We start from the raw sequence: 17,514 nt of genomic DNA, 5'->3' as shown, positions 1-17,514 counted from the left end.
GGGGATGGGGATGGGGACGGGGATGGGGACGGGGATGAGAATTGGGACAGGGAACAGCTGGCAGCTGGAGCAGAATGTGTGAGTGTTGTCTGCTGGTCCTGCAGCTTTGTGGCAGAGTCAGAGCGGGAGAAGCGGGAGTGGATGGAAGCCCTGCAGGAGGCCATAGCCGAGATGCTCTATGACTATGAGGTGGCGGAGAAGATCTGGTCCAACAAAGCCAACAGATACTGTGCGGACTGCTGGGCTCAGAGCCCCGACTGGGCATCCATCAACCTCTGCGTGGTCATCTGCAAGCAGTGCGCAGGCCGGTGCTCCTCCCCAGGGGTGGGCAGGGTGTGGGTACCACTTGGGTGTGGGCAGGGCCATGAGGTGCTCACTCGCCTGCTCCCCACAGGGCAACATCGCAGCCTGGGCTCCAGCATTTCCAAGGTGCAAAGCCTGAAGCTCGACACCAGTGTCTGGTCAAATGAAATCGTGCAGGTAGAGGTGCTCAGGGCTTCTGTGAGCAGGGCAGCAGCCCCACTGGGATGTAGTGATGCTGGGTATCCTGCTCTGCCTGCTGCTGATTGCAAGTCTCTCCCGCAGCTCTTCATTGTACTGGGCAATGACCGAGCCAACCGATTTTGGGCTGCCCACGTCCCTGCTGCCGAGGCCCTCCACCCGGATGCCAGCACCGAGCAGAGACGGGACTTCATAACCCGCAAGTACCGGGACGGGCGGTACCGCCTGCCCCATCCGAACTATGCCTCCCACGAGGACGTGCTCCAGGTAGGAGCCACCTCTGGAGGTGTGTGGGGTGCCAGGGTGCTGGGAATGACAGGAATGACTCTGGAACTCTAGGTCTGAAGTGTTAACACCTTCTGCTTGTCTGATGTGCTCACATCCCCATGCTGGGTTCGGGTGGGATCTTGTGATCCTTGCAGTGGGATGGGCTTTCCATCAGCCAGGACATGGTCCCTATGGGTGTCTGTCTCATCCTAGGCACTGTGCGCTGCAGTGGCAGGACCAGGCTTGCTCAAGACCATCCTGCAGTTCTTCTCCTCTGCAGAGGCTGGGCTGGCAGCTGACCCCGCAGCCCACGAGGTAGCCCCAGTGGCTGAGCCATGGGACCTGGAAAGCAAAAGGAACCATTCAGGTAACTCAGACTCCTTCAGTTTGTGGTAGGACAGTTTCCTCCTTGCCACTGCCCCAGTATCCCCGGTCTCGGGACAGCCAGAGCACCAAGTGCCAGCCCCAATGCACCCCTCTTCTGGGATGGGGCAGGGTGGTATCTACTTCTGGAAACCCTTTTCTTGGGATTCCCTCATGCCTGGAGCATTCCTTTGCCTGCACCTACACAAGTAAGGGACTCACTGCCTCCTGCTACCCATGTTTTGGGGAGTGCCCACTCGAAGCCATTCCCCACAGGGGTACCAGGTCCAGAAGGTGTGTACAATGAGATCACGCAGCCGGTGGCACACAGTGGTTACCTGCACCGGTCCGTGGCCCACCCCCGGCTCCCGGGTGCCAAGAAGAGCAGAGAGGGTAAGTGTGAGGGAGTGTGGGAAAATGGGGAGCACATCGGAAAGTGTGGGGTTCCCACCCCAATACCACTAACTCCTCTGTCCCACAGACTTCCAGCGTGTCTGGTGCTCACTGGAGAGAGCTCTGCTCATCTTCGAGACGGAGAAATGCACTGAGCCCCTGAGCCACATCCAGAGCGGGGACGTGCTCTCCCTGGGTGTGAGCAGAACCCAGCCCCTCTCCAGCCCTGGTCCCACTGAGAGGTACTTCCAGGATGTCCCCGTCCTGGTGTGGGTGGACCTGCAAGCTTGGAGAGCCCGTGGGCATGCAGGGGGCAGGGATGAGCATCACTCCCTGTTCAGTGGCTGGACACATACAGAGCACCTTAGGGTGTAAGGTGGGAGCAGTCCTGACGCATGGGTTCATCCCCTGCAGGTTTCACTTCACCCTCGAGCTTTTCCTTACTGGGGAAAAAGTGCAGCAGCTGGGGGCTGACAGTGCTGATACTCTGCAGGCATGGGCCAGTGCCATCGGCAAGGTGAGCTGGGCTCTGTCCATGCTGCTGTCCCCATCCTTGCACAGGCTGAGCCCTACCTTCCCCATCTCACCTCTCACTTCATCCCACAGTGGTTCACACCCGTGAGCTGTCACTGCCTGCTGGGCTACGAGTTCCAGCGTGTGGGCCAGCTGCGTTACAAGTGCATGCTCAATCCTGAGTGCTGGCAGCGAGCCTTCTTCATCCTGCAGAAAGCCCACCTCTTCATCTGCCCTGCCGAGGAGGATGGGGCTGAGGATAGCATCAACCTGCGGCGGCTGCAGGAGCTCAGTGAGTGCCCAGGCTGTGTGCATAGTGGTGGATGGGCCTGGCTGTGAGTTCATTCTTGTCCCCACGCAGGTCTGGTGCCCCCTGCAGAAACGCCGGAGAAGAAGGAGATGCTGGTGTTGGTGGAGATGGGGAGGTGAGAGTTGGACATGGGAAGGGTGGAGAAGGTGCTGGGGTGTACACAGAGGGTGATCCTGAACCCACTGTGGAGATGCTGGTGGGGTGGCATGGCTGTGGCCAAGGGGCTTGCAGACATCACCCCAGCTTGGGGTATCTCGGGGTTGGGTTGGGTTCTTTGGCTCAGCCTGGTGTATGGGGCAGGAGGGGACAACCCACATCCCTGGCGAACCTTCATTCCCAATTCACCGCCCTTGTCGTTCTCAGGACGTTTTACCTGCAGGGCCTGTCGCGAGCAGACACGGCAGCGTGGTATGCCGACATCCAGGCATCAGCAGGGGGCCGAGGCAATGCGCTGCGGGACCAGCAGCTGAGCCGTGGGGACATCCCCATCATCGTGGACAGCTGCATCGCCTTCATCACGCAGTACGGTGCGTGTAGGACCGTGCCCAGCACCCACGGTGTAACTGATGCGTCTGGATAGGAAGCATCCCCCACCTGACACCCTCCCTGGTGGGGACTTCCTGAGCAGCATCAGGCCTCGTGACCCTGCATCCCTTCCCCAGGGCTGCGCCATGAGGGGATTTACCGCAAGAACGGAGCCAAGTCCCGGATCAAGGTACTGATGGAGGAGTTTCGACGGGACGCTCGCAATGTCAAGCTGCGCATCAGCGATAACTTCATCGAGGATGTCACTGATGTGCTGAAGAGGTTCTTCCGTGAGCTGGAGGACCCTGTCTTCACCCTGGAGCTGCACCCACAGTGGAAGGAGGCTGCGGGTACGTCCCTAACCCCATCCCTGCTCCCACAGTGGGGTTCCATTGATTCCTCAGCTCTGGGACCATCAGACCCAGGGATGGTGGAAAAGGCTGCCCAAAGAAGTTTTGGATGCCCCACCCATGGAGGTGTTCAAAGCCAGGTCGGATGGGGCTCTAGGCAGCTTTATCTGGTGGGTAGTCCACAGCAGGGAGGTTGGAACTCGATGATTTTTAAAGGTCTCTCCCAACCTAAGCCATGCCATGATACGATTCTATGGTCCATGATTTCTCCTCCCTCCAGCAATCTCCTCCAAGCCCCAGCGCCTGGAGCGGTACAAGGAGCTCATCCATCGCCTGCCTCGCCTCAACCGCAAGACCCTGGCCGCGCTGATTGGGCACCTCTACCGGTCAGCCACCTCCCCATGGGTCCCCCACTCCAACAGTGTCCCCAAGGCCAGCCAGCAGGGTGGCATCTCCCAGAGAAAGCTGGCTTCCTTCCTTTTGGGGAGGCAGAGCCTAGTGCCCCAGAGCAGTGTTGGGAAATGCTGGAGCATGTGTGACAGCTCAAACATTGCCAGAGTTGTCCCGCAGCAGGGGAGATGTTTGGGATTGGGGAACACTCCCTTGTAAGACGTCAGCTTCACCAAGGGCACAAAAAAGGGGAAAGAAACAAATTCCCATCCCTGACTCAGTACACTGTGTGATAGCAGCTTGAAGTCCTGGAAACAGGAACTTCATGCCTAGCAGATGTGGGGAGCTGGGGAGAAGGGGGATGGTTTTCAAGTGGAAGTGGGCAGCTGGGGCTGGGAGCCCTCGCAGTCAGACCAGCCCCTCACCCCCACACTCCCTGCCCCAGAGTGCAGAAGTGTGCGGACCTCAACCAGATGAGCACCAAGAACCTGTCGCTGCTCTTCGCGCCCAGCCTCTTCCAGACTGATGGCAAAGGCGAGCACGAGGTGAAGGTGATGGAAGATCTCATTGACAACTACGTCATCATCTTCAATGTAAGCTGTCCTTGGCCCCTCACCTCCACCCATGCTGGCCCTGCCCCACTCACAGCCTCCTCCATGCTGACCCCATGCATCTCCTCTCTTTCCCTGACAGATCGATGAGGACCAAGTGTCACAGATGGAGCTGGAGAACAGTCTGATCACCACCTGGAAGGACACTCAGGTACCTGGGGTTTGCTTGCCCTCCTCACATCAGGGTCCCAGGCTGGTGGGAAAGATGGGGACCATCAGCTGCCCACTCTGGGTTCCTGCTGTCCCAAATGTCCCCACAGTGGGGCCACACATTTGCAGAAGGGACCTTCTCTCCCTTCTCTACTCTTCTGTCACCTTGAGGCTCAAGCCCAGATCCCACTCCCCAAGATACCTGTGGAGAGGAGATGTGCACAGTGCCCATGCCATCGTGGCACCAATGCCATCCTTCTCCCACAGCTCTCACAGGCTGGGGACCTCATCATCGAGGTTTACCTGGAGCAGAAGCTGCCTGACTGCTGTGTGACCCTGAAGGTGAGTCCCAAAGGACAGACACATCAGGAAGGGCAGTGGGACATGGGCTCCTGGTACAGCTTGTTGCCGGGTCCCATCCTGCCACCACCCACCACAGCTCCCCATGTGTCCGGCCCCAGGTGTCTCCCACGATGACAGCAGAGGAGCTCACCAACCAGGTGCTGGAGATGCGCAACGTGGCAGCTAGCCTGGACATCTGGCTGACCTTCGAGGTCCTGGAGAATGGGGAGCTGGGTGAGCACCATGGGGACAGTGTCAGGGGATGCCCAGGGGAAATTTGCTGCCAGGAGCAGGGGGGATGGTGGCTGGAAAAAGGAAAGGACACAGTGATGATGGTGTCCCTGCATTCCCAGAACGGCCCCTGCACCCCAAGGAGAAGGTTCTGGAGCAGGCGTTGCAGTGGTGCAAGCTGCCAGAGCCCAGTGCTGCATATCTGCTGGTGAGGAAGGTCCCCATCGGCGAGGGCAGCTGCCTCTTCACAGGTGTGGTGACAGTGGATGGGCCCAGCACCCATGGGTGGCTCCAGCCAGGACCCACAGCGGAACTCCCTCTGATATCCCCAGCCCCCTGACCCACATCTCTTCCACTGAGCAGGTGCCAAGCGCGAGACCCCCAAGTGTGGGCTGTTGAAATGCCGTGAGGAACCCCCCAAGCTGCTGGGGAACAAGTTCCATGAGCGCTACTTTGTCATCCGTGACCGGCAGCTGCTGCTGCTCAAGGAGAAGAGGGTATGGAGTGGACACGATGGGGCCAGGGAAGTGGGGAGGGGAACCCTGGGGACTGTGGTGGCACGAGGATGGCCACAAGGGTCAGCTGGACTCTCCATCCTCAGAGTGCTAAGCCAGAGCGCGAGTGGCCACTGGACGTAGCCAAGGTTTACATGGGCATTAGGAAGAAGCTGAAGCCACCAGCACCGTAAGTGGGAGCATCCTGGATGTTGCCGTGGAGCACGCAACCCCTGCACAGTGCTGCACTGGGTGATGCTGCCCCAGTGCCTGACTCTTCCCTTCCCCAGGTGGGGCTTCACGCTGAGCATGGACAAGCAGCAGCTGTGAGTATCTGTCCCAGCCATGCAGGGCTCGGTGCCTCCAGGTTTAATGGGATCGGGACAGCTATGTTTGGTGCTGCAGGGTCCTAGGGTCAGGGAAGAGCTGGCAGCTAGCTGGGGCACCCAAGGGTCAAAGAGGTGGGTCCTTGTGCTGCCTGGGCACAAGGTGGGGACCAGACTTCGGGGACAATCCACCTCTGAGCCCCCATGCATCTCCAAGCGCTGGGCTTTGGTGCATGCCATTAACAGGTCTGTGCCACCCACAGGACTGTGCCATGCACTCTCCACCCTTTGCCCCACCACAGCTTCATCTCCGTGCAGCTCAAACCAGAGTGCTCCAGGGTTCTGCTTCCCAGGGCCTGGCGTAGCTGTTGCCTCACACCAGAGCTGTTATTTGTGCATACAGGGAGTTTGAAGGCTGTTCCTCAGGGATGCCCACCAAGGAGATTGGTGCTGGCAGCCCTGGGTTTGCAGGCAAGGTGTCAGGGGGACCTGGCCCCCACTGTCTCTGCTGCCTGCAGCTCTCAGCTTGCTCCCCTGCAGGTACCTGGTGTGCGCAGGGCAGGCGGAACTGTGGGACTGGATCACCAGCATCCTCAAGGCTCAGGTGAGTGCAGGCAAGGCTGGGTGGGCGGGGGGCCAGCAGGACAGCCTGGTGTGACCCCATACTCCTCGCATGCAGCATGACGACCTCCGCCCCGTCATCATGCGCCGCCGCTCCTCCTCTGACCTCGCCAAGCAAAAGTTCGGCACCATGCCACTGGTGCCCCTGCATGGGGACAGCACCGATGCCACCATGCTGTCTGCCAACCAGACCCTGGTAAGAGCCTGGTGCCGATGTTCCTGAACCCACCTGTATCATTGTGCCCACCCAAACAGGCGCTCTGGGTGTGTGTCCCTGTGTGTGTGCTACATGCTGCGCTCATGTCCGCCGTCCCCATGCCTGCTTAGGCAGGTGTCCCCGCATCCCCGCCACCAGGTGCTTATCTCTGCCCGTCTCCTCTGTTTCTAGCGCCGTCTGCACACACGAAGGACTTTGTCCATGTTTTTTGTAAGTACCCATGTGCATGGTGCATGTTCGTGCTGGCTTTGCACTGTGCATCCTGGCTCCAGGGGATGCGTCTGTGCTGCCCTGCACACACCTTGTCCATTGTCCTGTGTGTCCTGTGCATGGTCCTGTTGTGCATGCCCAAGAGCAAAGAGGCCCAGCCCAGTTCCCAGCACCTCCCAGAGGGGCTGAACATAAGAAATGCAGGCTGGGTGCTGCTTTCCATCATGTTGTTTCTATATGTGCCTGGCCAGGCATTGCCTTGCCTCACTTGGCTTTGTGCATGGACACCTATGGCCCTCCCTTCCAACACTGTCAGGGGCTGTGGGGACAGTGCCACTATTTGGTGGCATGGATCTGATCCCATACGAGCCCCAGGTGGCTCCACTGGCCAAAAGGGCAGCAGGAGCATGTCCAGAGACCCAGAGCAGCATGGATGCCCCATTGGAGCATCAGCCCCACAGCAAGGCAACCCAGCTCCCCAGGCAGCACCCTTGTGCTGGGCATTGCCTCACTCTGTCCCTGTGTCCCCAGCCCATGAAGGTCCATCAGGACTCCCTGGAGGAGCAGCAGGAGAAGGAGACAGATGCTGAGCCTGTCTACGAGGAGGTGGGCAACTTCCCTGAGCTGGCCACGCTGGAGCTGCAGCGGGGGCTGCTGGTGGACCCCTTGCCCGTACCCACCGTGGACAGATCCCAGAAGCCATCCTCATCCCCTGAGCAGCCCCCGGCCCCTGTGCTGCGCTCCTCGCTGCCCCCTAGCCCAGCACAGAGGCTGCCGGCTCCCTCCGTCACCAAAGCAGTGTCCCTTGAGCAAGGCTTGAACCTGGAGTGTGACAAAGCCTCATCCTGTGGGCTCAGAGCCACCCTGACTGCCTCTCTGGAGAGGAACCTGGAGCCACCCACAGCACTGGCCAGGGACCAGGAGCAGGTGGCCGTGCTGGGGCGCAGCTCTAGCCCTGAGACCTCCATCAGCATCCCCAGGAAGAGGAGCGCACAGCCATCCTCACCCATCAGTGACAAACTCATCCAGGAGCTCAGCAGCATCATCCTCAAGAAAAGTGATGGCCAGACACAGGGGACAGGGACGGGGACAGGGTCAGGGTCAGGCCAGCCAGTGACATGAACTGGGGTGGCCACCGACCTGGGGGTCAAGTCACATCTGGTGGCAACAGTGACAGTGTCACAGAGTGGGAACTCTCATCCCGGCCTCACCCCGGGGCTGGGATGGGAGCGGGGACAGACAGACGGGGACCACGCATGTCTGCGTGTGTGGGCAGTACATCAGCCACCACCGCCAGTCTCAGCACCGAGGGAAACGAGTCAGAGGGAAAGTAAAAGCAGAACTGCAGCGCTCCAAGCATGGGCTGGGGACACGCAATGTCAGAGACATGGGGCACACAGGGTGCAGCTTTCACCCTGCAGTCAGCACCCTGAGCTCTGCCCAGCATCCCCTTCCCAGCCCCAGTTCCGTGGGGCAAGGCACCCATTTGCCCCTGCTATCCCTTCTTGCATGCATCGCGGTTTATTTCGGGTGGTCCCCAGCAGCAGAGCTGGCCGTGTGTGTGCGGCGCGTGGTCCTGGTGATGGAGGATGGCTCCTGCTTTTCTGGGGTGTCCACACCTGCTCCTTCCAGTGTCAGGGAGAAATAAAGGTTTATTTGGATTCTAAGGGGTTCGGTGACTGCAAGGTGTGTGAGGGGAACACCAGGCAGGGAGGGACCCTCAGGGTGTGAGCATGGGGATGGAAGAGACAGGGATGGGACTGTGCGATAGGAGGATAACAGAGGGTTCTGTCCCCTGTGGGGCTGTTCCCAGCGGCATAGGGTCAGCTGGGGGGAACCCTGGCCTGGAGCTGCAGAAGGGTCCTCTCCACATGCAGAACATGGCACAGTGTCCCTAGCCCTACCTACAGCTGGCTCTCCTCGCTGGACCGCAGGGGCAAGGCTGCCTTCTTCCATTCCCCCTTTGTCCCCAGTCCCCAGAGGCAGCAGCCAGCGTCCCGGATCCAGCCTCGAAAATCCTTGGAGACATAGAAGTAGAGGAAGGGATCAAAGCAGTTGTTAAAGGCACTGAAGGCCAGGGCTAGGGCGTACCATCTGTAGGTGATGTTATTGCAGCCCGTGCCCTGCTGCAGGTAGTGCATGAAGAGCAGCACGTTGCTGGGGGTGAAGCAGAGGAGGAAGGCCAGCAGGACCACGGCCAGGACGCACACCACGTGCCTGTAGCTTTCCTGCTTGGCCAGCAGCCGGGCCAGGATGCAGCCGTGGGAAATGATCATGAGCACGAAGGGCACGCCAAAGCCCAGCCCCACCAGGCAGAGGAAATAGTGCTGGAAGAAATTGTCCCTTCCTTGAACATCGTGGCACGTCGTGATGTTCAGCCTCGAGATGTTCTTTGTCTGTGGGTAGAGCAGCAGCGGGCTCACTCCCAGCCCCACCAGCAGCCAGATGGCCACGCAGACACCCGCCCTGCCCCACATCCCCGTGGAGCCCTTCCACAGGAATGGGTGGGCCACAGAAACGTAGCGCTCCACACCGATGCAGGTGAGGAAGAGGATGGAGGTGTACATGTTCCCATAGAAAAGGGCCACCATGGTGCGGCAGAGGTAGTCCCCAAAGAGCCAGTTGTTGCCCAGGAGGTGGTAGGAGATCTTGAAGGGCAGCAGGAGGATGAAGAGGAGGTCGGCAGCGGCCAGGTTGAGCAAGAAGAGGCTGCTCGAGCACCTCCAGAAGTTGATGGCCAGGACCCAGCAGGCCAGCACATTGGCTGGCAGCCCCACGAGCAGCACCACGGAGTAGAGAGTGGGGAGGAGGACGGTGGTTGTGGTGCTGTTGAGGAAGGCTTCCACCGAGGCGTTGGGGCACTCGGCTTCTTCACGGGGGGTCAGGTGCCACAATGCCCGCCCCTTACTTTGCGCTGCAGAGGGCACGAGGAGTCAGACTGGGCCAAGAACACCCTCCCAGTTCCCCTTCCCAAGTGGGGCTGGCAGCTGTCCCAGGGACCCCTCCCCACAGAGCCACCAGGAGTTGGTGTCTGTTCACGACAGCTTTGGGGCACAGGAACCCTGAGCATCTGCTGGGGGATGGGACCCAGGAATGGCTGTGCCCTGGTTTGGGGGACACAGGACATGGCCACCACAAACACCGTGTTGGAGCTGAGACACAGCCACCTGTGCATCATCCCACGTCTCCAAGTACTGAGCTGCCCCTGCTCCCCAGGGCATCACAGACCCCCAAACCCTGTGCTTTTGGAGCACCGCATGCACAATGTGCCTATGGGACTACGCATGGGGACCGGGGGGAGATGTCCTCCCGCAGCAGGGCCTGAGTCACCCCAAGGGTCTGCAGTACCTGAGCTGTCCCCCTGACATGCAGCCACCCCCTCCAAGTGCCAAATCTCATCGTGTCCCACAAGGACCCCCCTGCCCTACCCCCTTGCTCCTGCCCAGGCTCAGCCTCTGCCCAGGTCACCCACGTCTCCATGCCAGGGGACAGACACCAGGACACTTACCCAGGGACAGCTGGGTGGCCAAGCTGAGCAGGAGGGTGACACCGAGGGCAGCGAAGCCAGGTGAAGTCACAAGCTGTGCCATATCTGCGGGGCGTCCTCTGCGAAAGCTGTGTCCCCGAGTGCCGCCGGCAGGTCTGGCTGTGCTACACGTTACCGCAGCAGGATGTCCACCGGGTCCTTCCTCTTTCTCCTCTGCCTCTTGTCCATGCACTGCCCTTGTCGCCAGCAGTCACAGGCAAAATGTGACATTGAAGTGTGACCGTCTCGCGGATGTCACTGAGACATGCCTGGATGGGGCTTTCCAGCCACCGGAAAGAAGAAGCAGATGCTGCGTAGCTGTGGAAGCGTGGTTTGCAAACCACAACAGGTGACAGGGGACGTTCCCTCGCAAAGGGCAGCAGAGACACATCTGGAGCAGATGTGCACTGGGTTCAATGGCATTGATTGGGCTGAGGAGGCTGATTTGCCCCTGTCCCCTTCCTGCCAGAAACTGGGTGCTGGGTGGCTCCACTCCATGTTGTTAGCTCCCTGTGTCCTCTCAAAGCAGAGGGGAGTGACAGCTGGTGACACAGCCCCGGACGAAATAACACACATGGAAAATGCCAAACCTTGGCCAAAGCACCATGGAGGGACAGAGGGGACAGAGGGGAGCCCTGCAGGGGCAGAGCATGGGATGGAAGTGACAGCAGAAGGAGAAGTGAGCAATAAGGAGGATGGGGACAGGAGGGTGTGGGGGACACAGGGGACGTGGGGTACTGAGGAGCACTATGGCACTGCACAGCACCACATATGTGTCCCCATGGCAGGGCCCAGCCAAGCCAGCAGCTGTGCACCCTTCGTGTGATATGGAATAGTGTTCCCAGCATACCACATGTCACCATGTCCTGAGATCAGGGCCCTGCCTGTCCCCACAGCAGGGTTGCAGGGCTCCCTGTGTCCTCCTGTCCCCATAGCCCCTGTTCCTATGTCCCTGTGTCCCGTTTCCCTGTCCTTGTCTCCTCATTCTTCTGTTCCTGTGTGTGTGCCTTGCTCTTCTTGTGTCCCCATGTCCCTCATACCATTGTCCTTTTGTCCCCTTGTCCCCACGTTCCTGTCTCCATGTCTGCCTGTCCCCCTGTCCTTGTGTCCCCATCACCCTCCCAGGTCCCACATATCCCTGTGCCCACGTGGCTCCCATCCCCCTGTCCCCATGTCCCTCCATCCTCTTGTCCGCATGTTTCCACGTCCCCAAGTCTCTGTGTCCCCACACCTCCACACTCCTCGCCCCTACTTCTCAACATCCCCATGTCCCTCATCCCCGCACCCCCGTGTCCCATCCCAGCCGCGGACGTGCAGGGCAGAGCACCAGGAGGGGGGGGGGGGGAGGAGGCACGGTGAGGAGGGGTTGTACCGGGGGCGGGGCCATGGGGAGGGCGGGGCGAGGCGGAGCCGGAGAGGCGGGGACTGGCATGGGTGGAGTGGGCGGGGCCGCACAGTTGGCGGAACCTGCATAGATGGGAGGGGCCTGCAGTGATTGGCTGGTCCTGAAGTGATGGGTGGGGTCTGCAGAGAGTGGGCGGGGCTTACACTGTATGGACGGCGTCCGTGGCGAAGTGGGCGGGGTCTACATTGAATGGGCGTGGCCTGTATGAAACGGGCGGGGCCTGCAGTGAATGGGCAGGGCAGCGCGGTGGGCGGGGCTTAGAGCGGAGGGGCGGAGCGCAGGCGCAGTTCCGGGCTACGCACACGCGCGGCGGGTGCGGGGCTGGGGAGATGCAGCCGCCGCCGCGCAAGGTGAGAGCGGGGTCGGGGTGCAGTAAGGGCAGCACCGGGACCTGTATTTGGGGACCGCAGCGGGAACGGGAACTGGAACTGGAATTGGAATGGGAACGGGAATGGGAACGGGAATGGGGATGGGGATGGGAGTGAGGATGGGGATGGGGATGGGGATGGGGATGGGGACGGGGACCGGGACCTGGACCTGGACCCCCGGGCAAGGGCTGAGCGTTCTGCCTGCAGGGGAAGCTGAGCCAGGTGGTGAAGCTGCATTTCGCCGAGCAGCTGTGCGGGCTACACAGCAAGCAGCAACGGGATGCCGAGCTGCTGGAGGACATCAGGTAAGGCCATCCTCAGCCCGCTGCGGTGCAGGCATGGCCGTGTCGCACATGGAGGTGGCCAGGAGAGGTGGCCCCACTGCCACCCCCTGCCCTGCTGCCTTCTCCCACAGGTCCTACAGCAAGCAGAGGGCTGCGATTGAGCGGGAGTACGGGCAGGTAGGGGTGTGTGGGAAATCAGCCCTGCAAATGGGGCTTGGATAGGGCCCTTGGGAGGAAGGGTCAGCGCGGTGCCGGCTGGGAGGGATCGATGCATCCTGGGGCACTTTGCTGAATGTGGCACAAATGCAGTCTGCTGGGTTTTGGGGCACAGTGGGAGTGCCCAGGGGGAGGAAGCATTCCCGCTATGGTGTCTGCTGGGTCATCGCAGGGCTGGCATGTACCTGAGCTCCTGGGGTTCCCACCGCGTCCCTTGGGGCCTGCCCTGTGCCCCACACCTGAGCATCTCTCCCTTCCTGTATCTTTTCATCCCAGCTCACTGGGATTTTGGCAGTGTCACCATCCCCACTCCCCCTGATCCCTCTTTTTTCCTCCAGCATCACCCAGGGGGCTCTGGGGGGGGCCTGGCCCCTCACTGCTCAGTGCCTTCCGCCTCTCTCCTGCTGCCCTGCTGCTTTCTCGGCCACTCACCTGCTCTGGGCTCTCAGCACACATCTCGGTGGGTGCAGCACCCCATGGGGGCCATCCCCATGGGGCAAAGGGTTCGTTTGCTCTATGCTTGGGGCTGCTTTGCCTTCACAGCTGGCATCTATCACCGGTATCCCCTTCCTGGCCCTCACCCCCAAAAGCTGTAGCATGCGGGCTTTCCTTTGCCTCCTGCCCCCAGACAGCACTGTGGGGCCAGCCTTCACCTCTTTCCCCTGCATGGGCAACCTGCCCCTGGGGTGTCCTCAGGGTAGGGGGCCTGCCCCCACCACCATCCTCGGGGCACAGCATGGTGCCCGTGAAGGATTGGTGACAGCAATCTGTCCACAGGCGCTGCAGAGGCTGGCAAGCCAGTTTGTGAAGAGGGACTGGCAGCGGGGCCGCGGTGATGCTGGAGACTCAAGGTGGGCTATGGGGGACAGGGATGGGGACAAGGGGTTGACAGGTGGCCCTCTAACCAGGAGGTGGCAAACACCAGGCTGGATTTGGGTGCCCTGGGGATGCAGCACTGGGTGAGGTGTCCCCACAGGTGCGGTACCCAGGGCTGCCTGTCCCTGTGGGCGTCCCCAAAAGCCCCGCAGATTGGTGAACCCTGTTCCCATCCCTACAGGAGTGTCTTTGCTGTCTGGAAGGGTATTATTGAGGGGACCGCATACACCGGGCAGGCCCGCGTCACCGCCTCTGAGAGCTACCGCAGCCTTGCTGCTGAGGCCACCAAGAGCTCCCGGCTGTCCAAGGAGAGGATGCTTAAGAAGGTACAGGGTGAGGGTATATCCCACAGGGCTGGGTGAGGCTGTGGGATGTGTCCCAGGGCTCATGTCCCCCCTCCCCCCAGAGCATGGAGCAGCTGCAGAAGGCACAGGCGGAGCTGCTGGAGACGGTGAAGGAGCTGGATAAAGCAAAGAAGCAGTTCAGCCACCTGCAGCGCAGCAGCGAGGTGGCCAAGGACAAGGCAGCTGACGTGGAGGCACGGTGAGCAGGAGGGGACGAGGGCTGCCGCAGCAGCGCTGGGGATGTACCATGCTCAACCTGTCCCCATCCTCGCCAGGCTCCGTAAAAGTGACCGGAGGATTTTCCACACCAAGGCCAGCCTGCAGAAACTCAGCGCCAAGGTGGGCAGCACGGGGACGGCACGGTCCCTGAGCATGGGGACAATGTGTCACCTCGCTGTCCCCGTCCCCAGTTCTCCATGCAGATGGCGGAGTTCTCGAAGCAGCGGGCAGGGGTGCAGAACGAGTACGTGCTGACGCTGGTGTCTGCCAACGCACACCTGGAGCACTACTACCATGTGGAGCTGCCTGCCATCATGCAGGTGGGGGCTGCGTGGGGACATGATGGTGCTGCGGGGACACTGCGTCTCATCACAGTCACCCAGTGGGTTGCGGAGGGGTCCTGTGGGGCTGGGGCCGGTCCCACTGGCAGGGTCCCGTGCTCGTCCCTATGGGGATGTGCTGTCCACAGGCTCTGGATGGGGACCTGTATGAGCGGCTGCGGGACCACCTGAGCACGGCCAGCCGGGCAGAGGTGGAGAGCTGCGAGGCCACACAGGATTGGTTCCAGCGCATCTCAGAGGCAGCTGCACGGGTACTGCCACCCATCCCATCTCTGTGCTGAGGGGCATGTGGTGGGGGATGGGAGTGCATCCTCCAGCCCCACACTCTCCCCCTGAAGGTGTGCCGGGAGCAGGACCTCCTCCTGTTCCTGCAGGACCACACTGCCTTCACGCTGGCACCTGAGCAGCGCTTCCAGCTTGATGGCATCCAGGAGGTAGATATGGGAATCCGTACAATATAGTGCACGGCACACCTGGACTGTTCCCAACCACCCCATCCTCGCCCAGGTGTCCCTGCTACAGCCTGAGGATGGCGGGGCTGGCCTGGAGAAGGAGGCACGGCGCTGGGCCATGCGGGCGACGCGAGACAGCAAGAACAAGGCACATGGCGAGGAGGTGGGCGCACAGCCCAGGTTGGCCCTCCCAAGGGGTCTCGAGGAGAGATGGCTGCTGCAGCCCCATCACACTGCCCACGCAGGTGCTGCAGAGGCTGGAGGCCAGGAGGCAGCAGGTCCCTGAGGCAGAGGTGGCTGCTGTGGAGCGGCAGATGGAGGAAGTGCGAGAAAACATCTGGAAGGCAGAGGTGAGTCCCATGTGTGCTCAGGGTGCCCTCCAGCTTCATTACCCCACGGGTGTGGAATTGTGCTGGGATGCTGTGCTACAGAGCAGCCACTCTGGGGAGCGGGTCTGGGGGGGGGTGAGTCTGAGCTGTCCCCTGCCCCACAGCTGTCTCCCACTCCGTAGATGTCTCCATAGTCCTTGAAGCATCTTTCCACTCCCAGGTTGGCAGGGCAAAGGCAGAGGCACGGCTGGCACTGCTGCGCGCAGCGGGGCTGGATGTGGATTCCTGGCTGGCTGGGGCTGTACGGGCAGGTGAAGAGCTCCCACGCATGCCCAGCACCGAGGCACCCACGGGGCTGGACCCTGCTGAGTTCGATGACTATGATAGCGATGAGACGTTTGAGGAGGCTGAGCCTGGGCACGCTGCCCGCACCTACCCCTACACCTGTCGGGTCATCTTCGGGTACCAGGTAAAGCCACCAGTGCCATGCATGCATGGGGATGGCACTGCTAGCCTGGTTGTCACATGTTGTCACCTGTCCCCTGCAGGGCTGCCATGCAGATGAGCTATCCATCGCGCAGGGAGAGGAGCTGGAAGTTATCGAGGATGGTGACATGGAGGAGTGGGTGAAGGTGGGATCTCCCATCCAGCTCATCCCAGTGCTCGGGGCCTGGAGCCACATCACTGGGACGGTAATGTTGTTTCTTCCCCCCCCAGGCTCGGAACAAGGCGGGCCAGGTTGGCTATGTCCCCGAGAAGTACCTGCTGTCCCTGAGCTGTGTGGGCAGCGAGCCGGGCTCTGCTGCCAGCACTGGAGCCACGGGACCCTCGGGGGCAGCCCTGCAGCGGCAGCTGTCCAGCATCATGGCCGCAGAGCTGGTCCTGGAGCCCGGAGGTGGGTGTGGGATGGGGACATGGGACATCACACTGGAACGGGGCCATGGGACCACGTCCCCAGGCGCTGAGCCACTCTGCCCACAGCCTGGCTGGTGCGAGCCCTGTATGACTATGAGGGGCAGAGCCCCGAGGAGCTGAGCTTCCCTGAGGGAGCCATCATCCGCGTGCTGCCCCGTGCTGAGGACGAGGTGGACGATGGCTTCTGGACTGGAGACTTCGATGGCCGAGTTGGTGTCTTCCCCTCGCTGGTGGTGGAGGAACTGACTGGCGCACGGGGCATGGCCGGGCAGGTCAGTGGTGGTGGTGGTGGCGGGGGGGGGTTCTGCGCTCTGCCCACCTGCTGCACCACGTGTCCCTGTATCTGCAGGAACTTCCCTCACCATCCCCACCGCCCTTCTCCCCTCCTGGCCTTGCACCCAGTGCCAGCCTGGGTTCCAGCCCTGAACCGCTGCTGGGAGGTGAGTGCCAGGGGGGTGGCCTTGGGGGCACACAGAGCCTGTCTGAGCCTTCCATGGATCTAGTCTGCAGGCAGGAGGGCGCAGGCAGTGGGCAGAGCTCTCCAGACCTGGCAGCCAACCGCATCCGTCCGGTACGTGCCCCTTCAACGGTGATGCTCTGACCCCAAAACCCATCCCAGTGCCCAGAAAAGGGCCAGAAAAACCCTCTGTGCTGTGGCACGGTGTGATTCTGGAGGGGATCAGGGCAGTGGGACCCCCCACCTCAGGCTGAGGGCCCCATGTCTGCTCTCCTCCCCATAGCTCCGTGCACCGCCCCCACCGCCCGGCCGAGCCCTTGATCTTGAGCAGGACCTCAGCTGACCCTGGGGTGCCCCCAGCCCTCCCCAGGCTGCAAAATCTTTGCCCATCCGCACAAGCCCCTCACCCCTGGGCTACTCTCAGCCGCGCAGAGGGGAGCAGGACCTGCCCCACACCCTGCTGCTCCTCAAGCTGGTCTCCTTGGGGCCCGCATCCTGCCCAGCACTGCTCATGGTGTGGTCCTGCACAGTGTGGGGCAGCCACGTCCCTCCCTCTGCCCCTCGTCCATGGCATCACTTCCCTGGGGGCTCTGCTCCTCCCCATGCTGGGCACTGCACCATGTCCAGAGTGGGCACGGAGTGGCCATGCTCCATTAAAATCAGTTCACCCCACCACCGTGTTCAGCAGCTTTAATGGTTTTAGCTCATCTATTTACAGTGCAGTTCAACACCAAAGCTCGCCCTGCAGTGGGGCAGGGCAGGAGGCTCCGTCTCCATCAGCACCCCCGGGGGCTGCGCGGTCCCTCCCCAGTGGCACCGTGGGCATTGTGCTGGTGCTCGGTGGCACCGCCAGGGCTGTGCTCTGTGGTGAATTCAGGGTTGGGGGGCTCAAGGCGCTGCCCTCACCCATCCCTGCAGCATCCTTCCTTGGGGTGCGGGGACCGGGCAGCAGCGGGTCACTGGGTGTG

The 17,514-nt window shown here is 61.5% G+C and overlaps 3 protein-coding genes across 9 annotated transcripts in view; 2 read left to right on the top strand and 1 right to left on the bottom strand.

Moving 5' to 3' along the window:
- The window catches only part of ARAP3 (ArfGAP with RhoGAP domain, ankyrin repeat and PH domain 3), a 16,189-nt gene extending 7,708 nt beyond the window's left edge, over positions 1-8,481 (top strand). For 4 of the 5 annotated variants that reach the window (XM_021410547.1, XM_021410550.1, XM_021410548.1 and 1 more), the window contains 24 exons: positions 105-304; positions 395-480; positions 586-768; positions 982-1,135; positions 1,408-1,524; positions 1,613-1,766; positions 1,939-2,041; positions 2,131-2,329; positions 2,399-2,462; positions 2,711-2,874; positions 3,010-3,222; positions 3,503-3,608; positions 4,058-4,205; positions 4,306-4,374; positions 4,641-4,715; positions 4,835-4,949; positions 5,069-5,197; positions 5,310-5,443; positions 5,548-5,630; positions 5,731-5,766; positions 6,307-6,370; positions 6,446-6,583; positions 6,776-6,814; positions 7,346-8,481. In XM_021410547.1, the coding sequence (XP_021266222.1) occupies positions 105-304; positions 395-480; positions 586-768; positions 982-1,135; positions 1,408-1,524; positions 1,613-1,766; positions 1,939-2,041; positions 2,131-2,329; positions 2,399-2,462; positions 2,711-2,874; positions 3,010-3,222; positions 3,503-3,608; positions 4,058-4,205; positions 4,306-4,374; positions 4,641-4,715; positions 4,835-4,949; positions 5,069-5,197; positions 5,310-5,443; positions 5,548-5,630; positions 5,731-5,766; positions 6,307-6,370; positions 6,446-6,583; positions 6,776-6,814; positions 7,346-7,936 (3,364 nt within the window). In that variant the 3' untranslated portion in view covers positions 7,937-8,481. The remainder of the gene's footprint in view (positions 1-104; positions 305-394; positions 481-585; positions 769-981; positions 1,136-1,407; positions 1,525-1,612; positions 1,767-1,938; positions 2,042-2,130; positions 2,330-2,398; positions 2,463-2,710; positions 2,875-3,009; positions 3,223-3,502; positions 3,609-4,057; positions 4,206-4,305; positions 4,375-4,640; positions 4,716-4,834; positions 4,950-5,068; positions 5,198-5,309; positions 5,444-5,547; positions 5,631-5,730; positions 5,767-6,306; positions 6,371-6,445; positions 6,584-6,775; positions 6,815-7,345) is intronic. The other variant, XM_021410549.1, reaches the window with a different exon arrangement.
- On the bottom strand, positions 8,597-10,767 carry LOC110405330 (proteinase-activated receptor 3-like). Its single transcript, XM_021410551.1, has 2 exons — positions 10,323-10,767; positions 8,597-9,728 (listed from the first exon to the last, which is right to left on the bottom strand). The coding sequence occupies exons 1-2, from the start codon at positions 10,402-10,404 to the stop codon at positions 8,719-8,721; spliced, it is 1,092 nt and encodes a 363-aa protein (XP_021266226.1). The 5' UTR covers positions 10,405-10,767; the 3' UTR covers positions 8,597-8,718.
- On the top strand, positions 12,018-17,039 carry FCHSD1 (FCH and double SH3 domains 1). Of its 3 annotated transcripts, XM_021410748.1 has the most exons (19): positions 12,018-12,095; positions 12,321-12,418; positions 12,529-12,574; positions 13,391-13,464; positions 13,671-13,815; positions 13,896-14,032; positions 14,109-14,172; positions 14,244-14,372; positions 14,522-14,644; positions 14,732-14,827; positions 14,901-15,008; positions 15,091-15,195; positions 15,395-15,643; positions 15,723-15,806; positions 15,892-16,069; positions 16,156-16,361; positions 16,439-16,529; positions 16,593-16,660; positions 16,830-17,039. In XM_021410748.1, the coding sequence occupies exons 1-19, from the start codon at positions 12,075-12,077 to the stop codon at positions 16,887-16,889; spliced, it is 2,082 nt and encodes a 693-aa protein (XP_021266423.1). In that variant the 5' UTR covers positions 12,018-12,074; the 3' UTR covers positions 16,890-17,039. The 3 variants fall into 3 exon arrangements, with proteins under 3 accessions (XP_021266423.1, XP_021266422.1, XP_021266424.1); XM_021410747.1 differs by having other exon boundaries at positions 16,439-16,660; XM_021410749.1 differs by lacking the exons at positions 16,439-16,529; positions 16,830-17,039 and having other exon boundaries at positions 16,593-16,822.

Source organism: Numida meleagris, chromosome 12 (genome assembly GCF_002078875.1).
Source record: "Numida meleagris isolate 19003 breed g44 Domestic line chromosome 12, NumMel1.0, whole genome shotgun sequence".
NCBI lineage: Eukaryota > Metazoa > Chordata > Aves > Galliformes > Numididae > Numida > Numida meleagris.
The sequence above is the reverse complement of the archived record's forward strand: the minus strand, read 5'-3'. Positions and strand labels throughout refer to the sequence as shown.